The 27,500-nt window shown below is 39.7% G+C and overlaps 1 protein-coding gene across 18 annotated transcripts in view; it reads left to right on the forward strand.

Moving 5' to 3' along the window:
• Window positions 1–27,500, forward strand: part of FGGY (FGGY carbohydrate kinase domain containing) — a 463,518-nt gene that overhangs the window by 43,032 nt on the left and 392,986 nt on the right. For 17 of the 18 annotated variants that reach the window (XM_060206288.1, XM_060206298.1, XM_060206302.1 and 14 more), the window contains one exon: window positions 14,830–14,918. The exons of the other annotated variant lie outside the window; for it this stretch is intronic. In XM_060206288.1, the coding sequence (XP_060062271.1) occupies window positions 14,830–14,918 (89 nt within the window). The remainder of the gene's footprint in view (window positions 1–14,829; window positions 14,919–27,500) is intronic. 18 annotated transcript variants of the gene reach the window in all.

Genomic DNA, 27,500 nt, shown 5'->3' on the forward strand with positions numbered 1-27,500 from the left:
ACAGGGGGTTCCCTTCCATTCTTAGGATGGTGACAGTAAGACTGGTACCATGTTTGCAGAGTTTTCTAAAAAGAAATGTGATGCTAATCCCTGCCAAGAGTTTCCAGGGAAGCTCTTATTTTATTAAGTTCTTGGTTAAATGTTGTGGATAAAACATTGCCCCAGACTGGATCCCTGTCCTTAAGCTTCTCATGTTTTAGAAGAGAGACAGTCAATATAAGTACATAGAAGTGGAATAAAAGTCCAGGCCACTGTGGAAATACTACCCAGTTAGGGGAAACTTATCAAGAGGAACTTTTTAGATTGACCTGGAGTAGTTTACAAGAATGCTGAGTAGGTGAAATAAAGTGTGTGTGTAGGGGTGGGGTGGGTAGAGCTTGGGAATGTAGGGGAAACAGGACTTAACATTACTCGAATTACAGTAGGGTGAGAGCTTGGGATGCAAGATGTCAGTTCAGTGGGTCAATCAAAGAGAGTGCCTTTTGGGAAGAGGGTCAGGGATAGAATACATCCCATGTATTTATGTGAGAGATCCTGATGGCAGGCACATAAAACTGAGTGGTTCTCTGGCCTCCCTCCTATGTCTTCCTCTCAGTTTAATGATAATGATGGTGATGATGATGAGGAGGAGGATAATTTAAAGCATCTTTTGAATCCACTTTGTGGATTCAGTATCCGTCATTATAGGAATTTCCTTTTTAGACATTTTATCCATTCTAGATCCATTTTATTTTAGTCACAGTCATAGTAAAGCCACAAGCCCCTTGCCTCACTTTTTCTGACTTTCCCTTCTCAAGGGCCCAGACCAGAATGCTCAGGAAGTTGAGCCTCAGATGTTTCTGTGACCGCAGTGTTCTCCCTGGGCATAAGGAGAATCTCTCCTTATTCCAGTCCTCTCAGAACCAGACTAGACAGTACCTCAGAGAATACGGAAGTGAGTTAACCCCTCTTGTCCAGGAGGGTGAAACTGAATACCAGACAGACCTTTTCCACCTCTCCTTTGGTGGGTGTGTGACTCAGACAGTGACATCAGCTATGACTTCATTCACCCAGAGGAGAAACAATATGCAGACCAGAGTGGGCTCTCACTTCTGCCCTTTCTTCAACTCATTGTGTCTCCTCAGCAGTAGTATCATGGTCAGTCCTACTGTTGTTTTTCATACACCTTCACTTTACCTGACATTCCTATCTCTCTCCCTCCCTTCTTTTTTTTTTTTTTTTCCTTCCTTTCTTTTTGATTTTCCCCCTTTTTTATGTCTAGCTTATTCTTTTTTCCATCCTGCCTTCCTTCTCTCACTGTTCATTTTTTACATTTATTTTTCTTTTCCTTCTTCCCCTCTTACTAACCTTTTGTTTTATTTTCCCCACAACTTTCCATTCCTCCTCCTTTTTCTCATGCTTTTTCTTCTCTATTGGGTCAGAAGTATAACTAGTCTGTTTTAGACTCCTCACTTTGCTATTACTACATAACTATAGATTGTCTTCATAAAATACCCCCTCCCACTCATGACTGATGTTGGCTTTCATTATTTTCTGACCTCAGTGTCTATTACAAATCTCACGTTATTTCTTACTTTACTTACTTTATACATATCGCTTAGATTGACATCCTCAGGGTTCCTTTCTTATGGCTGGGAATATAGATGATGGTTCTTCCTGATACCTTTGTTCAGACATTGCCTTAGTGATTTCATTCCATCTTCATTAAACTTTTCCTTCTGTCTAGCTTAAAGTCAAGCTACCTCCTCAGTAATAGCTTTCCTCAGCTGTCTATTACAATTTCTTTCTTTCTTTTTCTTTCTTTCTTTCTTTCTTTCTTTCTTTCTTTCTTTCTTTCTTCCTTTATTTCTTTCTTTCTTGTAACATACTTAATTTATTAATCAAGTATTTTTGTTGCTGTAGTATTTGTTTTATTCACTCATTAATTCATTCACTCATTCAAGTAGCTGGGATCTTGCATATATAAGATGGCACTGTCCCCAGGCCATGTTTTATATTCCATTCAGATAGAGAATAGAGACAGAAAGGAAGAGATACCATAGCACTCGAGTTTCCTCTGGTGCCATAGTACTACTATGTGGTACTGGGGCTTGAGCCCAAGTCAGCACAAAAGACAAGCCTTATGCCCTGCCCATTAGCTATCTCTCTGACCTCCATCTTTGTACTATTTATACATTGCTGCTGAGTGTTTCTTATGCAGACTCTGCTTCAACTAACCAATAATCAGCATGACTATCGGTATCAGTATATATTTTGCTGTCCATAATCTACCTTCATACCTAGCCCACACCTGGTCACAAACCACAACTCAGGCAACTTGTTGCATGGTCAGTACATAATTTATTTGAGAAAGATTTATTTTATATTGACTCCAGAGACATAGATGAATAAATTATAATCCTTCTCCAAAAGAAGTTGAAAGTCCATACAGGGAGATAGATCTACTTATAATTTGAGAAGTGTAAAGTTTGTGGGGGAAATTAGTGTTTACTGGATTTGAGCCAGTGTGGACACATCTACCTGTAAAACTTAAGTGACTTTTTTTTTAAACATTTTTCTTAGATTTTTATTATTTTTATTTATTTATTAGATAGAGACAGTCAGAAATTAAGAGGGAAGAGGGAGACAGAGAGGGAGAGAGACAGACACCTGCAGCCCTGCTTCACCACTCATGAAGCTTCTTCCCTGCAGGTGGGGACAAGGGGCTTAAACCTAGGTCCTTGTGCACCGTGATGTGTGTGCTCAGCCAGATGCTCCGTGCCTGGCCCCAACTTCAGTGACTCTTAAGATCCTTAGTATGAGTGGAGTTATACTGTTATATATCAGAGTGGAGAACATCTAGCCAACTGGCCAGATGGTTTGACCCTTCTAAGGCAATCCAGGTAGGACTCAAAGTTTAATAAATGTTAATTTTTAAGTTGATAATTTTGTATGGCCTGCAAAGATATTATAACAGTCCAATAACTCCTGGCGTGGAAAAGGTTTCCTATGCCTAATAAAATGAACAAAGTGAGATCCATGGGTACTATGGTCATCACTGGTCAGAAATAATTTAACAAGCAGGAGAACCAAGGTTTAAACTAAGGTTGGTCAGTCTCAAAGCCTGTGGCCCTTCCTGAAGATGGAGCCATTGTAGAACTTCTAATTGTTTGCAGCAACAGTCATTTAAGATGTTTTTACAGGGTCCTGGTGGTGTCCACTTGGTACATCACACATGTAATCATGCCAGGGACCCTGACTCAAGCCTTTAGTCCCCACTTGCGCAGCGGGTTAAGCGCACGTAGTGTGAAGTGCAAGGGCTGGCTTAAGAATTCTAGTTCGAGCCCCCGGCTCCCCACCTGCAGGGGAGTCACTTCACAGGCGGTGAAGCAGGTCTGCAGGTGTCTGTCTTTCTTTCCCCTTCTCTGTCTTCCCCTCCTCTCTCCATTTCTCTGTGACCTATCCAACAACAGTGACATCAATAGCAGCAATAACAATAACAAGAGCAACAAGGACAACAAAAATTGGGAAAAAATGGCCTCCAGGAGCAGTAGATTCCCAGTGCCAGCACGGAGCCCCAGCAGTAACCCTGGAGGCAAAAGAGAGAGAGAGAGAGAGAGAGAGAGAGAGAGAGAGAGGGGGAGAGAGAGAGAGAACCAGGTCACAAGAACTATGTAGTGTTCCACACTCCACAAAGACTCTTCACTGAAGATGCAAGAAGTACTCCTGGAAGGAATGTGAATGGTGTGTGTATGTGTGTGTGTGTCTGTCTATCTGATGTTGTATCCATCATAAAAAGAGATTAAGAGATTATAAACTTCTGATCTGGCTCTGTTTATGTAATGAAATGATCTCAGTTGTAAATCTTGACCATGTCCTGCAGGGAATGACTGGAAGACTCAGTATCAGTGGTGTAAATGAACATGTAGACATATATCTCTATATCTCTATATCTCTATATCTATCTATCTATCTATCTATCTATCTATCTATCTATCTATCTATTTATATCCAGAAGAGCCCCAAAGAAGTGCTAACTGGAATGATAATCTTTACCCATCTTATAAGGATTTGGGATAAGCAAATTTGGTTGAAGGACAATTCGGGAAGAAATAGGAAGGGGTGCCGCTGTGAGCTAGCCTGGACCTGCCACCAGCTTGTCCTCAGATGTTCCTGAGCACTCAACCATTTGATGGAGTATTTTTCCTGCTGCAGCCCCCTCTCCTGCAGTGTTTGGCAGTCATTCAGCATGGTGCTGCACTAATCCAAGAGTCCAAGTCAGGAAGTGAAAGAATCCATTTTCCAATTAAAATGAAACTTCTCCAAAAGACCTCTTTACCCCCATGAAGAGAAATTTATCTTTCTGGCAGCCTGACTTGGCTAGAATAGGTCTCTGCTCCTAAGATAGACTATAAAAAGCCATTATCTTGAATGAGAAAAAAAATTGAGACAGTTTTTATTCACAATCTCATTTATCTATCCATTCATTTTTATTTCCATTCCCAAAAATGCCTACTTAGCATATACATCTCTGCTCATTCATTCATTTATTCATTCAGTTAATGTTGTTCATCTATATATACCAGAGACAGTGCTAGGCCCTAGGACTACAGAGATAGAAAAGGATATTTGGTTCCTGCCTTTTAGTTGCTTTCAGTCTAATGAGGTAGACAGATGACAGGTCCATGAACAGGTGATGAGAAATGCAGTAAGATGAGTAATCACAAAGTATTACAGTGGTAAAGAGTTGGAGGGCCTAAATTAGCTTAGATGAACCCAGAATGAATTCACAGAGTGGGGAACACCTCGCCATTCAAGTATTTTGGCCAGGTGGTACTTGGAGTGTGTTCCAGAGATGCTGTAACTATGAATTAAGCTGTAAAGATGAAGAAAGGTGAAGGGTATAGGGCTGATTGTAGTGTAGTGTCTCAGATCAAAACTGAAGCTGGAGAGGAAGGCATAAGTTATATGTGCCCTGTTAATGAGTTAAATTTTTTTACCTTCAATCAACAATTGGTTTGGCTTTATGTTAACTCTTCTTTCAGCCACCAGGTTCCAGATGCTACCATGATGCCAACCGGCCTTCCCTGGGCAGAAGACTCCACCAATATGTCTTGGGGCCCTGCTTTCCCAGAGCCCTGCTCCACTAGGGAAAGAGAGAGACGGGCTGGGAGGATGGATCAACCTGTCAATGCCCATGTTCAGTGGGGAAGCAGTTATAGAAGCCAGACCTTCCACTTTCTGCATCCCATAATGACCCTGGGTCCATGCTCCCAGAGGGATAAAGAATAGGAAAGCTATCAGGGGAGGGGATGGGATAAGGAGTTCTGGTGGTGGGAATTGTGTGGAGTTGTACGTCTCTTATCCTATGGTTTTTGTCAATGTTTCCTTTTTTATAAATATAAATTTAAAAAATTACCTTCAAAGGTAGTGGAAAACTTTGAAGGGGTGAATAGTTTTTGCCATGAAATCTACCTGTTTCCTTTTCCCCCCTAGCTCTGACATATAAATGACCAAATGAATGCCGACTGGATCGCTAAACCATGTAATTAATGTGCGGAGGGTGAAAACTGAAAGGGTAGAAGATGAGAAAGTTAGGACTGTATAAGCTTAGCTTTGCTGTGTAGCCCCATTATGGCTTAGTGACATGAAAAACTAGTCATTCATTTCCCTCATTATTCTGTGGACTGGTCATTTGAAATGCCATCATTTATATGATTTTCTGTGCTGAATTCAAGAGTCTGAGAAGGGCTGCTTTGATGTGTTTGGTGAATTTACTCTTTGCTTATTAGCATCCTTGCTTGATTTAAGTCTTGGACAGTATAGTTTGCCCTTTAAAATTTTTTTTTTTTTACATTCTCTTTCATCTTCCAACAGGTCAGCCTCACATAATACCACTACTTCTCAAGATGGAAATAAGGTCCTTTGAGGCCTCCACTCATCAGTAATTCTCTCCACCTACTCTCCACTGCTCCTAGGAATGCTTTATTTAAAGTCACAGGCTAGCCTTCTTCTTGCTGTCTCTTTTACATTTTTTTTCTTAATTTTCTTTATAAAAAGGAAACACTGACAAAAACCATATGATAAGAGGGATACAGTTTCACACAATTCCCACCTCCAGCGCTCCGTATCCCATCCCTCCCTTGAAAGCTTTCCTATTCTTTAACCCTCTGGGAGCATGGACCCAAGGTCATTGTGGGATGCAGAGGGTGGAAGGTCTGGCTTCTGTAATTGCTTCAGTGCCCTCTGAACATGGGCACTGGCAGGTCGATCCATACTCCCAGCCTGCCTCTCTCTTTCCCTAGTGGGGTGGAGCTCTGGAGAGGTGGGGCTCCAGGGCACATGGTGGGGTCCTCAAGCCCTGTTTCCCACCTGCAGGAGGGAAGGGGGAGTGCTTCACAAGCAGTAAGGCAAGTACGGCAGGTGTCAAGTACTGCAGATGTCTCTCTGTCTCTCTCCTTCTCTATCTCCCTTTTCCCCCCTCTTAATTTTTCGGTTCTATTAAATAAAGGAAAACCACAAAATGGCCTTCAGAAGTGGTAGATTCACCATATAGGCACTGAGCCCCTGTGATAATCCTGGTGGCAAAAGAAAAAAAAAAATGACTGAAGCTACACAGCTGGGAGGTGGTGAGGATAGGAACCAAACTCAGATTTGCCTGACTTGAAGTTCTTAGACCTCCACATACCAAAGCCTTATTTTTCTAATTCATATGGTGGTATCATATTCCTGGGCAAAGTTAGATTTTGCCAGACTGGATCAGTTTTCTTGTAAATGATAATATTTTTGATGGTTGAGCATTCAACTGTAGTGCGGATCATAAATTTTCTGCATAACAGTAAGGCTTTCAAGGAGTGTAGGAGGAATATATATATATATATATATATATATAATGTATATATATATATATAATGTATATATATATATTTGCTGAGAAACAGTTTGAAATTTATTTAGATTACACAATGAAATCATTTCACAAATAACTTCTGTGATGTTACATTTGAACAAGCGCTTCTCTAATGGGGATAATTCATCTTGTCATTTCTTGCTTTTGACTCTTGGATGTTGTCTTTGACAATAAGATAGATATTTATTTTAAGTGACCTTTTAGGCTTCAACTTAAATCTTTCCCCCATAAAGTTTTCTCTAGATACCTTGACCCTAAAGCCCTTTTCTTCCTCTGAACCTTGTCTGTGATTACTCACGGGAGGCAGATATCTGGCCACACACAAAATATTATGATAAAGTTATGAGGCTGATTCACTAAACTGTTATCAAGCTCATTACGTTATTGTCATCCATCATCTTATTCATTGCCTTTTCCTTTGTGTACATCTTTCTCTGGCTCTATTTTTCTTTTAAAAGGACCTGACTTTAAATTTACTTTCTGCATTTTATTTATTTATTTATTTTGCCTTCAGGGTTATCAGTGGGGCTTGGTGTCACCACTATGAATCCACTGCTCCTGGAGGCTATTTTACCCTCCCCCCCCATTTTGTTGTCCTTGTTGTTGCTCTTGTTATGGTTGTTGTTGTTCTTATAGCTGTTGTTGTTGACTAGGACAGAGAGAACTCGAGAGAGGAGGGCAAGATAGAGAGGAGGAGAGAAAGACAGACACCTGCTTCACCACTTGTGAAGTGACTCCTCCTGGGATCCTTACTCAGGTCCTTGTGCTTTGTGCCACATGTGCTTAACCCACTGCGCTATTGCCCAGCCCTCCTCTGCATTTTATTTTTTAATAACTAGCTTCTTGGCCCTCCATGTATTTGTCATGTACGATGGATTGATTGTGTAATTAAGATTCAGCAAGGCATGGAGGGGATTCACTGAAGAGGTAAAACAAGCTGAATCTGAATCAAGAGAGAAGTCCGGTCATTGGTCATTGGAGAATGATTGGAAAGTCTTCTCAAGCCATGTTATCAGACACAATAGAGATGTGGAAATATAAATGGCCATGATGTGATTGGGGAAGTGACAGTAGGGAGGAGAGGTCAGGGCAGGCACTGCTATAGGGTTGATGGGAAATGAGTCCAGGACTTTTCATAATAGCAGTTGGCAAATTGAAGATGGTTGGTAAACATATCTTGAGAGTCATGGCGAAGAATAAAATTGAACTCTCCAGCCATTAGGAGTTCTTGAAGCCTTTTGAACAAGGGATGAGGAATGGTAGGTTTTAATTTTTAGAGGATACCTCTAGTTTTTGGAAAAATACCATTAAAAAAGATGACTAAGCACAAAGCTCAGTATATCTGCTTATCTATCTCAGAATATCTCCAGTGGTTTGCTTTGATCCTCTGTGGATGAAACTATAAAACAACAATTTCATTCATTTTGAAAAAATCTTCTCCTTGGGAATTTTGATCCACTCCTTATCTTCTGCATCTTTTTTTCTTTTCACAATGACATTGAGGCACTGAAGAATACATATCTTCTTGAAGAATGTTTTCCCTCTCTGGGCTGCTAGCCAATGATTTTGCATCTTAGATACGGGCTGAGGATGATGTTTTTACATTGTCTGTGAATAGTTGTGTTTAAAAGTTACATGTGAGTCTTTGTAACATCCAGGTAGGAGAACTTAATGTGTGGGATGTTAGAATGCTGTGTTCTCTCCTTTTTATTCAGATGAAATAAAGGTATCCCAGAGAAAACCCCTTTGCAATTAATAACAGGAGATTTGACTGATTCTTTTTTTTTTTTAAAGAAATTTTTTTTAAGTATTTTATTTTTGAGAGAGATGCTGAGAGAGAAAGACACAGAGAGAAACACTAGAGCACTGCTCAGCTCTGGCTTATGGTGGTACGGGGGATTGAACCTGGGACTTTGGAGCCTCAGGCACGGACAGTCTCTTTGCATAACCACTATGCTATCTACCCCCCCCATCTGACTGATTATTTTATAACTATTTGTCCCAAAATTCTCAAGCTGCTTCTCAGCCTTGGTGTTTCTGGACTTACTATCAAGTATCTGCTAATTTTCTTCACAATTCCCCCAGCATCCAGGAACCCACAGAAATATCACAGCCTCCATAAACACCTTAGTGTGAAGAAAGGCATACAACTATTTTTGTCTGTGTTAAGGCTCGTAAGATGGCGAATGCCTGGCCTTACATCTTGGCTATATTGCTACTACCTCTACTCTCTGCTGAGACCCGTAACATAGCTGTGTGCTCTTTGAGTAATAGCCTCCACCCAGAAAGTATTGTGGTTTTATGAAGTCATAGAAGATTTTTTAAAGTGAAAATTTCTCTAGTTGCTTCCAAGCCTGGGAATTGCTTAGCTCAAGGGATTGTTATTGGAATGCAGCAGCCTTCAGTGCCAAGTCATACACCCCAAATCACTTCTGACTTTTTTTTTCCCCCTTGATAAGTCTAGTTCTTCTTAGTTGCTTGGTAACCAGAGGATAGATTTAACCTATTCATTTCAGATAGTTCCTTGCTCAAACCAAACTCATCTGACATATGATGGAATACTAAGTTGCCATGTGTTGAGGGCCTTCACTGCACCCTTTTTAAGACATGCATCTTTTGTACATGGGAGGTGTTTTTAAGTACCTAGGAGCTAAATGAGCTGCTCTGGATTGAAAGTATCATCTTTGAAATGATCTACACAAACAAAGCACTTTTGTTTAATTTTCTTCTGTAAAGGGTGTCAATAACTCTCATCAGGATGATTTCAAAAGATAAAAGCCACAGCTCAGTTAGGTCTGGGAGCTGCAAGGAATTGACTGTGGCATAGAAGACTGTTTTCATTCTATATTTGCAAGTCCCATGTGACTTCAGGATATATATACCCTTTCTCTCCCAATTACAGCTTCTATGTCTCTAACATATGACTATTGTGTATCACCTGCATACCCCTGAATTACATTGAGAATCATATGAAAGGAGGCATGCAGAAATATTGTTTAAAGTTACGGAGGAATGTAAGATGGTCACTGAGTTCTGATGCAAACTCTGGAGTTATAAGAATAGAATTAACTTGGTGATCAGGGAAGAGAGTAGCTCCCAAATATGGGAAAGGTGTATAAATATTGTTGACTATAAACCCAGATTTCATCTTAACTGGGGCCCATATTCAGTTTAGGAGCTTATGTGACATCTTTATCCCTGTAGATCTGAGCTCACATTCTGTGGTTATAAGTAGAAATGTTCCAAGTTGCCCTGACTTCAGGACCCATCTTCCTCAGGTGGAACATAGAGTATGTTGTTCAGTCTCCCTTCAGAGAATGGAGCATTCTCTACTGTTGTTGATCCATGTGGAGGGCAAGGTTCTATGGGGCCCACAGAGGTGTCTATTTGCCAGGCTAGTGTTGCAGGCGTTTCTTCCCGGGCACATGCTCTCTGGGTTGGAGAGAACTTGAACGGAGCCAACCTGGGCTGCTGCTTACTCAGCGACGCAGGAAAGAGAAGAGACCAGGAACTCGTGGTGGAGCAGGAGTGCAATGCGGTGCCTTTATTGATCAAAGACAATGCTGCTTTTTATATCTTAGAAACCAGAAGTGGCAAGTGGGAAAAGGAAATGATAGAAGACGGGGTGGAGAAAAGAGCGAGGAGGTAGAAAGCTTCCATAGCAGCTGTTGGGAAGGTTCTAACTAGTGGCATTAACCAATACCCTGCAGACAGAGCAGGTCTCAGGCAAAACAATGATTATGTACATAGACCACACTATCAGCAATGCAGCATGGAGGAGGCGGGAGCTGGTTTAATGCCTGACATCTATTGTGTTGTTCCTGATAGAGATGACCAGTGACGATTGAGAGAGGGATTTATTCGAGGTCTAGGCCCATCATGTCTGTTTGGGAGTTTCAGGACTCTCTGACTAGGGCCCCAGCTGATGGGGTGGCCTGATAGTGACTAAAGAGTCATTGTTAAAGTATGCCAGTCTCTTGCCCTTATTCAGCTTTTGTAGTCTTTACTTTGATAAAGTTAGCTTTGGAGTGACTGAGGGAAGTGTTGAGACCTTTCTTTTCTCATAGGATTCTCTAATTCCATTTCGGGTGGTTCACTTCCTAACAAAGTCCCAAAACATAGATATAGACCAGATCCCATGAGATAGGGTATATGTTCACATGTATCCATAAATTAGGGAAAAATACATACCTGAAAGCAAAAGTACACAGTAGTCTGCAGTGAGTCAAGATATGCAGCAAGCGAGTAGAAAAGACCTAAAAAGACACCATAAAGTTCCTAATGAAATAGTGTCTACTAAGACTTAGACACCCTCCATCCCTATGGATTCTTAAGGCTGTCTCATAATTCTAATGAGGTATTGATTTGGGTTTCTCATACTTGTGAGAGAAGTTGAACTTGGGTCTCTAGGTTTGAGTGATGAAGTTGGCATGGTCTCAAGGAGAAATGACACTCTGGGTGTTTCATGCCTTCTACCCCAAGTGTGTATCTTTTTGGCAAGAGGCTTGAAGTTCTCATTGAGATACTCTGCTTGGATTCCATTGTCCACAGTGGCTATCTGCACTGCTACAGCCTGAAAGCTCTCATTATGCATGGTCTTTAGTGTCCTTAAACAAGATCTAACAGGACCAGTTGTTTGCTGAGTTTAGGAAGATTGTTCAGTACTGGCATTGCTTATTGCAGCAATGGTAAGTAGTTTATTTTTGGTGACTGTCTTTGGCTTTCTGGAACTCTTACTAGGAGGCTGTCTTTTCTCCTTTTCCTAAGCACAGATTGCTAAAAACACAAAGCACTTGGAAATAAAGAGATGTTTGGATTATCCAGATGGCATACTGGTAGATTGATTCACGTAGTTCTAAAAGGTACCATTTTCTGATTGTGAATTACGAGACAGTGCATGTACAACCAGCTCATGCTGCCAAGGCATACTTATTCAGCTCTTATTCTTGTTTTAACATTAGTTGTAGGGACATCCACGCCGTGTTTATGAGAGACTCCTTTCTAGATGCAAGCTCTCACCCAGATACTTTGAAATTTAAAGTGATTGAATAGCAGCAAATTGACTTAATGCTAACTTTAATTATTGCCCTTTAGTGTTTTATTATTTTATGTTAAATACTTTTAGATTTATGAGAGTGAAGCCAAGAGATTGTGCAATGAAGAGAGAGAGAAACCAGAGCATTGTCTGGCATGTATACATGCTACTGGGGATTGAACCCAGGACCTCATTCAGACAAGTCATGTGCTCTGCCTGTTGCACTACCTCTTAACTGTTGAGACCAAAGATGTCTTGTTGTCTCTATCAGGCCCTATTCAACTTATCTCCCGCACATAAGTGGTTTATATTCATTAGTACAGGGAAACTGAAAACAAATAGATCTCACAATTTTAAGGCAAATGTGAATAAAGTCCAGTTGTGTCTTAATAAATTGTTTGCAATAACCATTGGCCTTTTGCGTCATTCTGAGGAGATAACACATATGGAAGTCCTTTGTAAATTCATAAACACTGATTATAGGTGAGAGATTGGTGGGTGCAGCTAAACACCTGTCTAATTGCCCAGCAGATTTTTAGTGCCTGATATGTGTCAACTTCTAGCAGGTACTAGAATATATCTTTTAGTGTCCACATTGTTTAGGGTCCCAAAGATAACTTTGTACTTATGGTACATTCCTTTTTATTGTAGTCTTTTGCGGAGACATTATTCTAACCAGGACATGGAGAGTTACCCTGATAATAGGAAGTAATTCTTGATACTACATCATCATCATTATCGTCTTCTTTTTTTTTTTCTTCTTCTTCTTCTCCTCCTCTTCCTTTTCCCCTTTCTTCTTCTTCTTCTTCTTCTTCTTCTTCTTCTTCTTCTCCTTCTCCTTCTCCTTCTCCTTCTCCTTCTCCTTCTCCTTCTCCTTCTCCTTCTCCTTCTTCTTCTCCTCCTCCTCCTCCTCCTTCTTCTTCATTTACTTATTTACTTTATTTTAAAGGACAGAGAAAAAAATCAAAAGGGGAAGGGAATAGAGCAGGAGAGAGAGAGAGAGAGACTTTTTAAAAAAAATTTTTATTTAAGAAAGGATTAATGAACAAAAACATAAGGTAGGAGGGGTACAACTCCACACAATTCCCACCACCCAATCTCCATAGCCCACCCCCTCCCATGATAGCTTTCCCATTCTCTAGCCCTCTGGGAGCCTGGACCCAGGGTCGTTGAGGGTTGCAGAAGGTAGAAGGTCTGGCTTCTGTAATTGCTTCCCCACTGAACATGGCCGTTGACTGGTCGGTCCATACTCCCAGTCTGCGAGAGAGAGACTTTTGTAGCACTGCTTTCCGACATGTCTCCTGCAGATGAGAACTGGAGATTAAACCCAGAGCCTTTTGCTTGGAAGTGCGTGTACTCAACTGGGTGCACTACCACCCAGTCCTCACACGTCTTCCATTTTACTCGTCTCTTTCTGAAGTTCTACTTCTCCATGTCACTGACGGAAAAGGGCCACTTCATAGTTTCCATGCTGATTTCACCTCCAATTCCATAGGCAAAAGATACATGATTTCACTTGGATCTTGATTTTATGTTTCTGAGGTAAGAAATCTGTCTTGCTCACTTATCCTTCTGAGGTTCAGTCATATATGCAAGAGGACTGGAGCCTCATGGTTCCTCTTGGGCAGTTATAACATGGGAAGGAAAAGGAATTGAGAAACGATGCAATGGAATAAAATGTGTCCTGCCATGAAAAGTTCACCCCACATGAACTGGTTCCAAAGTCAGTGGGAAGGGTGGTCTCTGCCCTTCAAGAGCTGCTAATACCCTATACTGCAAGGAGGAAGAGTGGAGTGAAGAGTCTTTCTTTTATATATAAATCTATTTTTAAATGGCTTTTTTTAAAGAAAAAATTAAATCTTTTTATTTAATTTATTATTGGGTAGAGACAGAAATTGAGAAAGGAGGGGGAGGTAGAGAGGGAGAGAAACAGAGAGACACCCACACCCCTGCTTCACCACTTGTGAACCTTTCCCCCTGCAGGTGGGAACCTGGGGCTTGAACCTGGGTCCTTGTGCACTGTAATGTCTGTGCTTAACCAGGTGCTCCACCCCCTGGCCCCTACGAACACAGTTTTAGGTGCATACTGCAAACAGGCTCCTTGACTTCATAAAACTTATGCAACCTAGCAGGATAGAAAAACGTTACACAAATAATGATTCAGTATTTATGGGTTGTGTGCTAACCAACTCTAAGCTGAGTATGAGATTTTGGAAGGCCTCACCAAGGGAGCATAGATAAGAGTTATCAAAATTAACAAGGGGCAACAGGGACCCTGGGGAAAATCAGGGTGGTGGATAAAGAATGAATGTTCCCAGTAGAGGTGACAGAGGGCAGGAAAGAGCTTGACAGCATTGGCAATGTGTAAGAAGAATGGTAGAAGCAAATGTTCAAAGGTTTTGCAATAACAGATCTGCTGTGTGCCAGTCCCTTACACTTGGACTAAAAGTTCCTTGAGGGCAGGGGCCTTTTTCTCTATTGAATTTAGAGCCAATTCCTCTGAGGAGAATTGTTCATTGCAGAGCATACTCTGTTTCTTTGGATAGTTTGTTAGTGTGATTTTCATCCAAGTTTTTTAACTATCAGCTTTGAAAACACATTCTATGCCTTGATCCAGAGTCTCCCATCCTTCAATGGGAGGATGGATTGCATACCATCATTGAGTGTGGTTCCTCCCCCCACAGGTTGGCTAACTGGGTGAAAGAGAAATTATGCTCATATTTTTTGAAGGATCCATACTGGCCAGTTTCATATCCCTCCCAGTTCCTGCCTCCAGATGTTTTATTGGGCATTGTTGGCTGTGCTTTTGTTTTGGGGGATAAAAAGAAGAAGAATCATTATTTAAAGAGGAGAGCAGTATATATAAAAAGCCATAATTGATTCTAATATATATTTAATTTGGCAGAAATTGAGAGAGACTTGCTGGAATAAGGCGGGACATTTCTTTGATCTCCCAGACTTCTTATCGTGGAAGGCGACAGGTGTCACAGCACGGTACGTTAATTACAACTTGGATTTTATTTGCACTCTTCCATTCTTGGGGTGTCTGTATATGTATTGCTTTTTTTTTTGAAATATTTGTTTATTTACTCCCTTTTGTTGCCCTTGTTGTTTTATTGCTATCGTTATTACTGATGTCGTTGTTGTTGGACAGGACAGAGAGAAATGGAGAGAGGAGGGGAAGACTGAGGGGGCGAGAGAAAGACAGACACCTGCAGACCTGCTTCACATCTTGTGAAGCCACTCCCCAGCAGGTGGGGAGCCGGGGGCTTGAACCGGTTCCTTCTGCAGGTCCTTGTGCTTTGCGCCACGTGCGCTTAACCCGCGGTGCTACCTCCCGACTCCCTGTGTATCGCTTTCTTAACTCGCTCTGACTGGCCATCCTGTTTGTACATCTGCATGTGATTTTGCATCCTTGAAACATCTTAAACCCATCTGCAATCTTCACCACACATGCCCAAGCACCATTGTTCCTTTGGAGCCTGGAATGTGAGTATCCAAAGCGAAGCAAAGACCATTCATTAAAATTGGACACATTTGAAGTAGATGGGAATAGTCCATCAAAAAATGTAATTTTTCAAAGACACTTTTTACAAGATGAATACAAGGAATGTATTATTTTTCTTTTTTTCATATTTTATTTATTTATTCATGAGAAATGATAGGAGAGAAAGAATCAGACATCACTCTGGTACATGTGCTGTCGGGGATTGAACTCGGGACCTCCTGCTTGAGAATCCAGTGCCCTATCTAGTGCACCACTTCCCAGATCACATTTATTTTTCTTTTTGATCCCTAAAGTTAAGAAAAGAGAAAGAAAGCCTTTTTCAAGAAAGCCTTTTCCCCCAAGTTCTTACTTATTTATTGAATTAATTTTATTTACTTATTTTGAATAGAGACCGCGAGAAATTCAGAGGGAAGGGGGATATAGGGCGAGAAAGAGAGATACCTGTAGGACTGTTTTCCTGCTCATGGAGCTTCCCTGCTACAGGTGGGAACTAAGGACTTGAACCTGGGTCCTTGTGCACGTAATGTGTGCACACTACCAGATGCATCACCACCAAGCCCCAGAGAGCCTATGTTAGGGAGAGAGATTTATTAGGAAGCTATTTTGCTTTGTTTAAAGAATATATCCTTAGCGGGCTAGGTGGTGGCATGCCTGGTTGAGCGCACATGTTACAATGTGCGAGGACTCAGGTTCGAGCCCCCAGCCCCCACCTGCAGTGGGAGAGCTTCACAAGTGCAGAAGCAGTGCTGCAGGTGTCTCTCTATCTCACCCTCTCTATCTCTCATTTCCTTTCAATTTCTAACTGTCTCTACCCAATAAATAAAGATAATAAAAACAAAAAAAATAATATATCATTAGTTATTACTAATAGTAGGAGAACGGGAACCAGATAAGTGCTCTGGTATATGTGATGCCAGGGATAGAATTCAGGACCTCATCCTTGCGAGTCAGTTGTACACAGTGTGTTGTCTCCCAGGTTACAGATGCTACTTATCTTTTGTATCATTGTAATGTAGTCATCCTAGAGCATAGAGGTGTACATGCCAAGCAGTCCTTAGTCAATTTTCAGTTTTATAAGTACATTTACTATAATAATAAGGTCAATGCAAAAATTACTCATTGGGTGTGAATGTATAGCCACTATGGCACTATGATAATAATCAGGGACGATATGTTGTTCCTGAGGAGAGAGAGAGAGAGAGAGAGAGAGAGAGAGAGAGAGAGTGAAAATTTCAAAATTTCAAAATGTGTTACTCTGCTGTCATCTTGCTCTCCGGCATCCGTGGATGGATAACGGAAATGTGGGGAAAATGTCTCATCCTGAAAATGACTTAGAATCTGTATTGAACAAACCTGGTAGTACCAAGTTCTAGAGGACTCACTAACCTTCACAAGTATAAACACATGTTTAGGGAGGTAGATACTGTGTCTTGAAGTTATCCCTGACACAGAGAGCAAATTCTTCCTTGTTTTCCTTATTTAAATTCAGGGCCCAGCTGGAGAGAGGAGTCCCATCTCCTCTGGTGCTATTTCTCTTTATCTGATTTTTCTCTGATGCACCTTTCCTTGTAAAGAGAGGATAAGACCATGCTATTTCTTTTTCTTTTTTATTTATTTATTTTTAAATATTTATGTATTCCCTTTTGTTGCCCTTGTTTTCCTGTTGTAGTTATTATTGTTGTTATTGATGCCATCGTTGTTGGATAGGACAGAGAGAAATCAAGAGAGGAGAGGAAGACAGAGAGGGGGAGAGAAAGATAGACACCTGCAGACCTGCTTCACTGCCTGTGAAGCGAACCCCCTGCAGGTGGGGAGCCGGGGGCTTGAACCAGGATCCTTATGTCAGTCCTTGCTCTTCGTGCCACCTGTGCTTTACCCGCTGCGCTACCGCCCGACTCCCTAGACCATGCTACTTCAATTGCGACTCCCTATCTTCTAGACGGAAGATAATAGAGGACACAGTTCACAGACATGACATTCTTCATAGGGACTATCCTCCCTCCCACCAATGGTAGGGTAGAGAAGTTCCACGTGTTTAAAATTTCCTCAGTGAATGTCAGGGACAGCCCCCTCCCTGGGGATGAAGTCTTTGGAGGAATGATCTGAGCTTTACCCCAGGAGGTGCCATCAGCCACCATTAAACTATTGTCACCTATGCCCAGGCCTGTGTGTGAGGGGAATGTCTTATCATGGGCATTCCTCTCTTGGTGTGACATTAATTGCATAAGGTTATTTCTGGTAGGGACTTCTTCTGGGTATTTTATTTGCTATACCTTTGTGCCTTTCTGAATTTAGTTTCTTCATCATTTTATCTAAATGAACCTATTAACCCAAGCAGTGCTGGTAGGTATGGGCAATAATACTCTTGTCCTGCACATTGTGAGGACTCAAAACCGTAACTACAGGCTGAGGAAATAGTTCAACTGGTAGAGCTCTAGGCTGGCATCCATGAGGTTCCTGGTTCAAATCCCAGCGTCACTTGTACTGAACTATTCCTCTGCTTTTACCTTCTCTCAACCATGTTTAAATATCTTCTATGAAATACATAAAAAAACATTTATAAAAATGAACAGAGAAACTACACAGAGAAAAGGACCTCACTACCACCCCCCCCACACACACACCCCTCCTTGGGTGTTATTTATTCTGGGCATTGACTCCTACCTTGGTTCTTTCTGATATCACAGGATACCATTTCCTGGCATCAGATGCCACAGTAGGGCGCCAAGGACTGGACTTTCTGAAGTTAACTGAGGATCACATCGTTTTAAATATAATAGCAAACATATCTGCTATAGTGGCATAGTGAGTCCTCAAACCACAGGTTGGTCAGTCATGTGACCGTGGGAACATCCTTCCCTTTGAGTTTCTCTTCTATCAGATGGGAGTCATGGGGTCCACCTTGTCAGCTTTTTATTTTATTATTATATTTTTTGCCTCTCCAAGGTTATCACTGGAGCTCCTGGACCTGTACTATGAATTCACTGCTCCTGCAGCTATTTATTCATTTATTTTCTTATAGGAGAGAGAAAAATTCAGAGGAGGGTACGATAAGAAGGAGAGAGAGAGAGAGAGAGAGAGAGAGAGAGAGAGAGACCCCTGCAGACCTGCTTTACCACTTGTGAAGCCATGCTTCTGCAGCTGGGGAGTGCAGGTTTGAACCAAGATCCTTGCATAGGTCCTTTTGCTTCATACTATGTGTATTTAACTTGCTGCACCACTGCCTGGTCCCCCTTGTCAACTTTCAGTTAAAGCATTTTTTTAGACTATCCTGATTTTATGAATAAGCTAAATAATTTATTAGAAAAATAGATCTTTGGGACTTTTAGTTTTAATCCAACTGAATCATCACCTCTATGAAAACCCTGTGAGTGTTACCAGTTTTTTTTTTTATATTTTTAAAAAATATTTATTGATTTATTTATTCCATTTGTTGCCCTTGTTGTTTTATTGTTGTAGTTATTATTGTTGTTGTCCTTGTTGGATAGGACAGAGAGAAATGGAGAGAGGAGAGGAAGACGGGGGGGGGGGGAGAGAAAGATGGACACCTGCAGACCTGCTTCACCATTTGTGAAGCGACTTTCCTGCAGGTGGGGAGCTGGGGGCTCGAACCAGAATCCTTATGCCGGTCCTTGCTCTTTGCACCACCTGTGCTTAACCCACTGCACTACAGCCCGACTCCATTTTTTAAATTTTTATTTATAATATGGAAATATTGACATAGGGTAAGAGAGGTATAAGAAGACCATCAAGAAGATTACTGATTACAAGAAGATTACAAAAGATCATCAGGAATATTACTGAAACCGAGAGCTGGTTCTTTGAAAAGATAAATAAAATAGATAAACCATCAGCTACACTCATCAAGAGAGAAAGCTATGGTAAAATCACTCAGAAACAAAAGAAGAGATGTTATAAAAGATGATGCAGAGATACAGAGATATGAAAGACTATTGTGGACATCTATATAGAAATAAATTCAACAACTATGAAGAAGTGGACACATTCTTAGAGTCATATCAACTGCCAACCTTCACACAAGAGGAAATAGATAAACACAGCAGGCCAATCACTAGTAAAAAAAAAAAATGAAATAGTAATCAAATGCCTTGCCAAGAACAGAAGCCCAGGTCCAGTTGGCTATACTAGTGTATTCTATAAAACATTTATAGAACTAACATTCATTCTCCTCAAACTCTTCCAGAAAATAGAAGAAGAGGGAACACTCCCAAACACATTTTATGAGGCTAATATCTTGATTCCCAAAGCAGGAAATGACTCCACCCAAGAAAGAAAATGATAGACCTATATATCTGATGAACATTGATGCAAAGACCCTCACAAAATCTTGGCTAATAAATGTAACAACATATTAAGAGAATGATCCATCATGAATATTTCCTCAGGAAATAGGCATGGTTCATCATCTGTAGTTAATCAATGAAATCCACCATATCAACAAAAAGAAAGATAAAAATCACATGATCTTTTCAATTGATGCAGAAAAATCAATTGAAAAGGTCCAACATTCATTTAGGATAAAGGCCCTCAAGAAATTGGGACTGGAATGAAAACTCCTCAACATAATAAAGGCTACATATGACATACTCACGGCTAACATTGTGCTCAATGGCACAAAACTGAAAACTTTCTCCCTAAAATCAGGAAGTAGCCAAGGATGTCCACTATTACTACTTCTAGTCAACATAGTCCTAGAAGTCCTGGCCATCTCAGTCAAGCAGGAAGAGAGACTAAAGGGTTCCAAATTGAGAAGGATGGTGTTAAATTATTATTATTTGCAGATGATATGCTGAAGACCTCACCAAATCTACTGGAAATTATCAATAAATTCAGTACAAGGAAGCAGTCTTATTTACAATCAAACCTGAAAAGATAAAATACTTCGGAATAAATCCAATAAAGGCAGTGAAGCAATTTTTCAAAGAAAACTCTGAGGCGCTGTTACAAGAAATAGAGGATGGAAAACAAACAATAAAACAAAAACAAAACACAAAGGAGCATCTCCTGTTCATTAGAAAAATAAATATCATTAAAATTACAGTTCTTCCAAAAGCAGTTTATAGATTCAGTGCAATCCCTACTCCCTATTAAAATTCCAAGGACATATTTCAAGGAAATTGAACAACTCACCCCAAAATTTGTATGGAATTATAAAAATACAAAACAAACAGAAAAAAAATATCAAGTAGCAAAACCTTTCCTGAGGAAAAAGAAGAAATATGGAGGCATTGCAATTCCTGACTTAAGTTTATATTACAAAACAATAGTAGTTAAAACAGTGTGGTATTGGTATATGGACCAATGGAATAGGATAGAGAACCCAGAACTAAACCCACATATGTATGCACACTATATATGATAAAGAGGCCAAAACTGTTCAATGGGGAAACGAAAGTCTTTAACAATGGTGTTGGGTATACTGGACAGCCACATGCAGAAAAATGAAACGAGATCACCATCTAATACCATGTACCAAAACTAACTAAAAATCGATTAAAGATCTGGATATTAGACCTGAAACTATAATATACATAGAGTAATGCATTGGTGAGACTTCCAGGAATTTAACATTAAAGACATATTTAGAGACTACCACATGGGCAAGAGAAACAAAAGCAAGAATGTGTAACTAGGACTCTATCAAATTAAAAAAACTTTTACTCACCTAAAGAAAATCCCATAAGGATAATCAGGAAACCCAGAAAATGCACACTACACTTCAGACAAGCAGTTGATATCAAACATCTATAAAGAACTCATGTAGTTCAACACAAGGAAAAAGAACAACCCAATAAAAAAAGTGCATGGAAAATATGAATAGATGATTCTCTAAAGAAGAGATACACACGGCTCACAGACATATACCAAAATGCTCCAGTTCACTCATCATTAGAGAAATACAAATTAAGACCACATTGAGATTCCACCTCACACCTGTAAGAATGACCTCCATTAGTAAAACGAAAAGATAAGTGTTGGGGTGAATGTGGGGAGAGAGGTACTCTGCTATACAGCTGGTGGATATGCAAGTTGGTGCAGCCCATATGGAGAACAGTATAGGGAATCCTTAAACAAATACAAATAAAAAATACCTTATGATCCAGCAATTTCACTCCGATGATGCATTTACCCAAAAGATTTAATAACCATGATTCGAAGGGATATATGCACTCCTACGTTCATAGCAGCTTTATTCACAGTAGCAAAACCTTGGAAACAACTAAAATGCTGTTTGACAGGTGACTGGATAAAAAAGTCGTGGAATATATACTCAACAGTATTACTCAGCAATAAAAAAGGACAGTATTGTGTCCTTGGGGATGAAGTGAAGCAAGTTAAGAAGGTGGAGAACAACTACAGAATGGTTTCACTCATATGCAGAACATAGAGAATTGAGCATATTAATGTGAAATAAAAACAAAATAGAACAACCTATATCTAAGATTGTTTGAGAACTATAGTGGTTATCTATGGGGGTGGGGATCGGGATGGGGACACAGACCTTTGGTGACCAAGAAAAAAAAAAGTATGGTGGTTATCTTTGGGAGGTTGGTGGATGGGGATATGGAGTTTTGGTTGTGGGTGTCATGTGGAACTATACATTATCTTTTTTTTTATTAAATATATATTTATTTATTTCCTTTTGTTGCCCTTGTTTTATTGGTGTAGTTATTATTGTTGTTATTGATGTCATCGTTGTTGATGTGGTCATTGTTGGATAGGACAGAGAGAAATGGAGAGAGGAGGGCAAGACAGAGGGGGAGAGAAAGATAAGACACTGGCAGACCTGCTTCACTGCCCATGAATCAACTCCCCTGCAGGTGGGGAGCCAGGGGGTCAAACCCGGATCCTTACGCCAGTCCTTGTGCTTTGCACCACCAGCGCTTAGCCCACTGTGCTACTGCCCGGCTCCCGGAACTATACATGGTCTTGTAATCTTGTAACAAACTATGAAGAACAAATAAAATTATTTAAACAAAGATTTTTGGCAGGGCATTTTGAAGTTAAATTTCTGGCAGGATGGAAAGTGGGAAATCCTTGTCATACACTGACCTGAGTACAGTGTCTCTACCGTCTATTGCCTGCAAGAAAGTGGGCAAGTTGGGACTGGGTGGTGGCATAACTGGTTGAGTGCACATATTACCATGTGCAAGGACCAGGGTTCAAGCTTCTGGTCTCCACCTGCAGGAGAAAAGATTCAGGAGCAGTTAAGCATTGTTGCAGGTGTCTCCCTCTCTCTGTATCTTCCTTCTTGGTTTCTCTCTGTCTCTATTCAGTAAATAAAAAAAAAATGTGAGCAGACTATATACCCCAGGATGGCAAGATAGCTTGCCTATAAGGATACCTGCTTTGCCTTGTGTACAACCCAGGTTTAGCCCACATACTCTGTTGAGTTGAAAAGATCCTTATTTGGATGTCTTCTCAGTGTTATTGAGAGATGTAAATATATGGTTGACAAAATATGTAGTACATAGTAATAAAAATACATGATTCTTTTAGTGAAAAATTACCCTTGTCTACCTCCTCCCTAAAATAAAGAAGATGAGTGTCTAAAATGGAACATGTCAATGCCAAATATGGTTTGGGCAGTAGAAAAACTTGGCATCCTTTGGGCAAATGAGAGGTTCAGATTTGTTAATTTAGTTGGCTCTTCTTGTGATTGTTTTGGGAGATTTGGGAAAGTTAGTGCCCAAGTGGCTAATGTAATGTGTCTATTTCCTTTCTTTTCCTTTTATTATTTTGGTGGCGTCTAGGCAGGAAAAGTTATCTTGTTTCACTTTGCAATAAAGGTTGCAGATTTACTTTTAAGTTAATTTTTGTTCCTAATAGTTTGTTACAAGATTCTAAGATAACAATGTGTAGTTTCACACCAAGTTGACCACCAGCGTTCTGTATCCCCCACCTTTCCAAAGATAATCACCGTAGTTCTCACAGGTCTTAGTTGCCTTGTTTTTGTTTTGTTTGAATTTTTTTTGTCACGTTCAGATAAATCATATCCCTAGATTCCACATATGAATGAAACCACATGGTAGTTGTCTTTCATCCCATTACTTATGTCACTAAGCATCATCACCTCCAGCTCCATCCATTTTGTCCCAAAGGACACAGTATCATATCTTCAGACATTTTTTTTTGTTTGCAGGGATAGTGCGTAAGACATTGTCTTCTTCCACTTCCGAACTCCCTGTCATTTTTTTTCTTTTCCACTACTCCCTATCCTCTTCCTTTTTGTCTAGCTTCATCACTTACTCTTACCAATTCTTTACCTTTTCTCCTTCTTCCTCACTTCCATCCTTTCCCCCTTTCTTTTATTGCTTTCTCCCCTTTAATTATTGTAATTACAATCCAAAAGGGGGCAGTTACTGGTATTTATCTGGATCACTGAGAAAAATCACAGCTTTATGTATATGATTTAATGTGTTCCCAATATTTTCACTGTATTAGTAAGTATAATTTGGGTGGCTTTATTGCTATTTAATAATACTGGAAGGTATCATTGATATAGTGATTTGTCTTTATGTGTTCTAGGTATATTTACAAATGTGAGCCCGTTTGGTCTTCATAGTCACCAGTTCAAATAGATGGAGTCACTGCCATTTTGCAATTCATGAACTGAAACCAAATACTTTAGTAGCTTGCCATATTCTAGCATTTGAGTGGGTTCAGAATGGTTCAGAAATTTGGTAACTTGACAAAACTGAAGTCATAAATTTGAATAACATTTTGTATACTGAGATAGAAATATATTCATAGAAGTATATAAATCCTCCGTCTACAGAGATTTTGAAATGACTGATAGTTCTTCTTCTTCTAGCGTTTGCCCTTCTTCCGTAGCCAGTCAACAGCGTCAGGTTGAGCCTGATGTACAAGACTGATGTACAAGTTGAGACTGATAGTACAAGATATAAACAGTGACAAAGTATAGAAAACCACGATAGAATGAAGGTGTTAGCAGAATAACCAACATGAAGCCAAGAAATTCATAGAAACTATAATGTTCTTTCTCATAACAGACTTGTTTTCAAGCTTCCTAGTGGCCACAGCAAAGATTAAAAAATAATCAAGATTATTTAAGTGGAACAGAAAAACTCTAACACTAGGGTCTGAGAGAAATCTCTTTTCCATCATTAAGGGTTGGTAATATTCTACAAAGTCTTTAAAGTTGGGTCATATTGAATTTAAATATATTAAAATATACTTTCACTTTATTTATATTTCATTTTTTCCTTCCCTCCTTTTCCCCTTTCTTAATTCCTTTCTTTCTTTCTTTCTTTCTTTCTTTCTTTCTTTCTTTCTTTCTTTCTTCCTTTCTTTCTTTCTCTTTCTTTCTGCTGCTGGATTTTTGCCTAGATTAGCACAGATCCCAATGACTTTTTTTTTCTTTTTTGATCTTTCAATAACAGGGAGAAGCAGAGAGAGAGAGTGGGAGAGAGATAGAGAGAGAGACTCAGAGATGAGAGACATCACAGACTGTCCCACGGCTTGTGAAGCCTCAGCTTGAGTTGTGTGTGTTGCTTTCATGTGATATTGGCGGCCCAAACCTGGGTCCTTGCCCTTGGTGAAGTGTGCTTTCTACTATCTGATCTATTTTCAAATACCTATATTTGTACTACTTACATTCTCAACACAACCTCCCAGCATCTTCACATCCTTGCCAATACTTGCCCCCCCCTTTTTTTTCTTATTCAGTGTCTCACAGCTAAGCCCACCCTTTTTTTTTTTTAAATATTTTATTTATTTATTAATGAGAAACAGAGGAGGAGAGAGAAAGAGCCAGACATCACTCTGGTACATGTGCTTCCAGGGATTGAACTCGGGACCTCATGCTTGAGAGTCCGATGCTTTATCCACTGCGCCATCTCCTGGACCACAGCCCACCCTTTTTAAGGCCATTTTTTTAGATAGCTACAGAGCATATTATCATAGTTTTAAACTTAGTTTTTAGATGTTAGAGATCTTTTGGGTGAAAGTGAAATCTATTCAATTTAGACAATTACAGTGATACAACTTTTTGCTAGACTTCAGTTAAAACTTGATAATGATTCTCCAGGTAGTGTCATAAAGTGAGAGAGTTCTAGAAAGTAAAAATCAGGGGACCAGGTGGTGAGATACCAGGTCAAGTGTACATATTACAGTGTGCAAGGACCTGCTTTCAAGTTCCTAGTTACCACCGGCAGGGGAAAAGCTTCACCAGCGGTGAAGCAGGGCTGCAGATGTCTCTCTGTCTCTTTGCCTCTGTATCTCCTTCTTCTCTCTCAATTTCTTTCTGTCTCTATCCTATAATAAATAAATAAGATGTATTAAAAAACATAAAGCAGCATTACTGATATGATTTGTGCTCAAGTTCTCTGATTTGTCTCATTTTATGGCTGTAGCAGAAGATGACTTCTCAGAACAATGTTTTTTAAAAAACAAAACTCTAGGTTCTAGGAAAAATGATTTAGTCATGCTCTCACATCAGCTCATTTTTTTAAAGTATATTTAATAGTGCTGAGAAATGGCCTGTAAATACTAGGTCTCTTTCTCCTTATTTTTGGGAAAGTCTAGAGCTTTCACTTTTACAGAAGAAATATGATCCCTATCATTCTGCTGATGCATAATGGAAGTCACTGTAAATTTAAAAGGACAATGTCATGAGCACAGGGCTTTTCTTCTCTAAATTAATTTAAATATATAGAATCGGGGTACTGTGATGACCATATCAAATCATGAGGGCAACGTAATGAAATCATGAAGGACGATATATATATATATATATATTTTTTTTTTTTTTTACTACTTTTACTTTATAATCTAAATCTCTGACTCCCATGCTCAAAGTCATCTCAAAGTCTAACAGGGTTAAATGTAGGAAGAAGGGATGGGGGAGAGAGCAACAAAAGGGAATGTGCTACATATCTGAGTCAGCCTTTTTTTTGTTCTTAGGTTACTTTATTTTTTTTATTTTAATGAGAAATATTTGGTGGAGAGAGAGAGAGAGAGAGAAAGGCGAGAGCACTGCTTAGCTTTGGCTTGTGGTGCTGCTGGGACCAAAATGGGATTTCAGAGTCTCAAACATAAGCCTTTTGCATGACCATTATTCTGCTTCCCAGCCCTGAGTCACCCCTCTGTGCCCCCCCCCCCCCTTAACAACCTTAGGAAATATACATAACACTACTGCCTGCATTGGTTTTGTTGATACATAATCTTAAGGTCACATTTAGTTAGGATGAAACCTGTGTAAAATAGATTTTGAACTGTACTCTTTGCTACGTTAGTTCAGTTGATAGAAGTTGAAAAACAAGATTAGAAGGGCTAACACTAAGCAGAACTTGGACTAGAGTTGGTTGGCATATTGAACCAAATTAAAAGACTGGGGTGGGGGAAGGGTTCAGGTCCTGGAACATGATGGCAGAGGAGGACATAGAGGAGGATGAACTGTTATGTGGAATTCTGGAAAATGTTACATATGTACAAACTATTATATCTTAGACTGTAAATCACTAATCCCTTAATAAAGAAATAAAAAAAAATGTTGAATATACAGAAAAGCTGGAAAAATACAGAAAAGCATACCTATTACCTATATTGAAAGAAACAAGGTGAATGTGTGGGTCAAGTAAAAAAGATAATTAAAAAAATTGCATTTTTTCTGAATATTGCATTTACTAATATTTTGGATACCGATTTATAATCTATCCATGATAGAGACAAAGAGCAGAGTGTACATGATGAAAGTCATAGCAGGGATGATAGTTTGAGGCAACTGTAGCTCATAATGTCTGTCATTCATACACTCACTCACATACATACATACATACATATATATATATATACACATTTGCCAAAATAGTCATGACGCATATTTTATGTTTTAAAAAAGTCTTGCATTTTTCTCTGCAAAAAAATACATCATGACCTTCCAAAAGTCTATAATATATCCCATAAAAGGAACCCTTCTCAATTTAGGCATACACTTCTTTTTTTTTTTTTAATTCTTTTTTTTTTTTTTTAATTTTTATTTAAGAAAGGATTAGTGAACAAAAGCATAAGGTAGGAGGGGTACA

Source organism: Erinaceus europaeus, chromosome 13 (genome assembly GCF_950295315.1).
Source record: "Erinaceus europaeus chromosome 13, mEriEur2.1, whole genome shotgun sequence".
Classification (NCBI taxonomy): Eukaryota; Metazoa; Chordata; class Mammalia; order Eulipotyphla; family Erinaceidae; genus Erinaceus; species Erinaceus europaeus.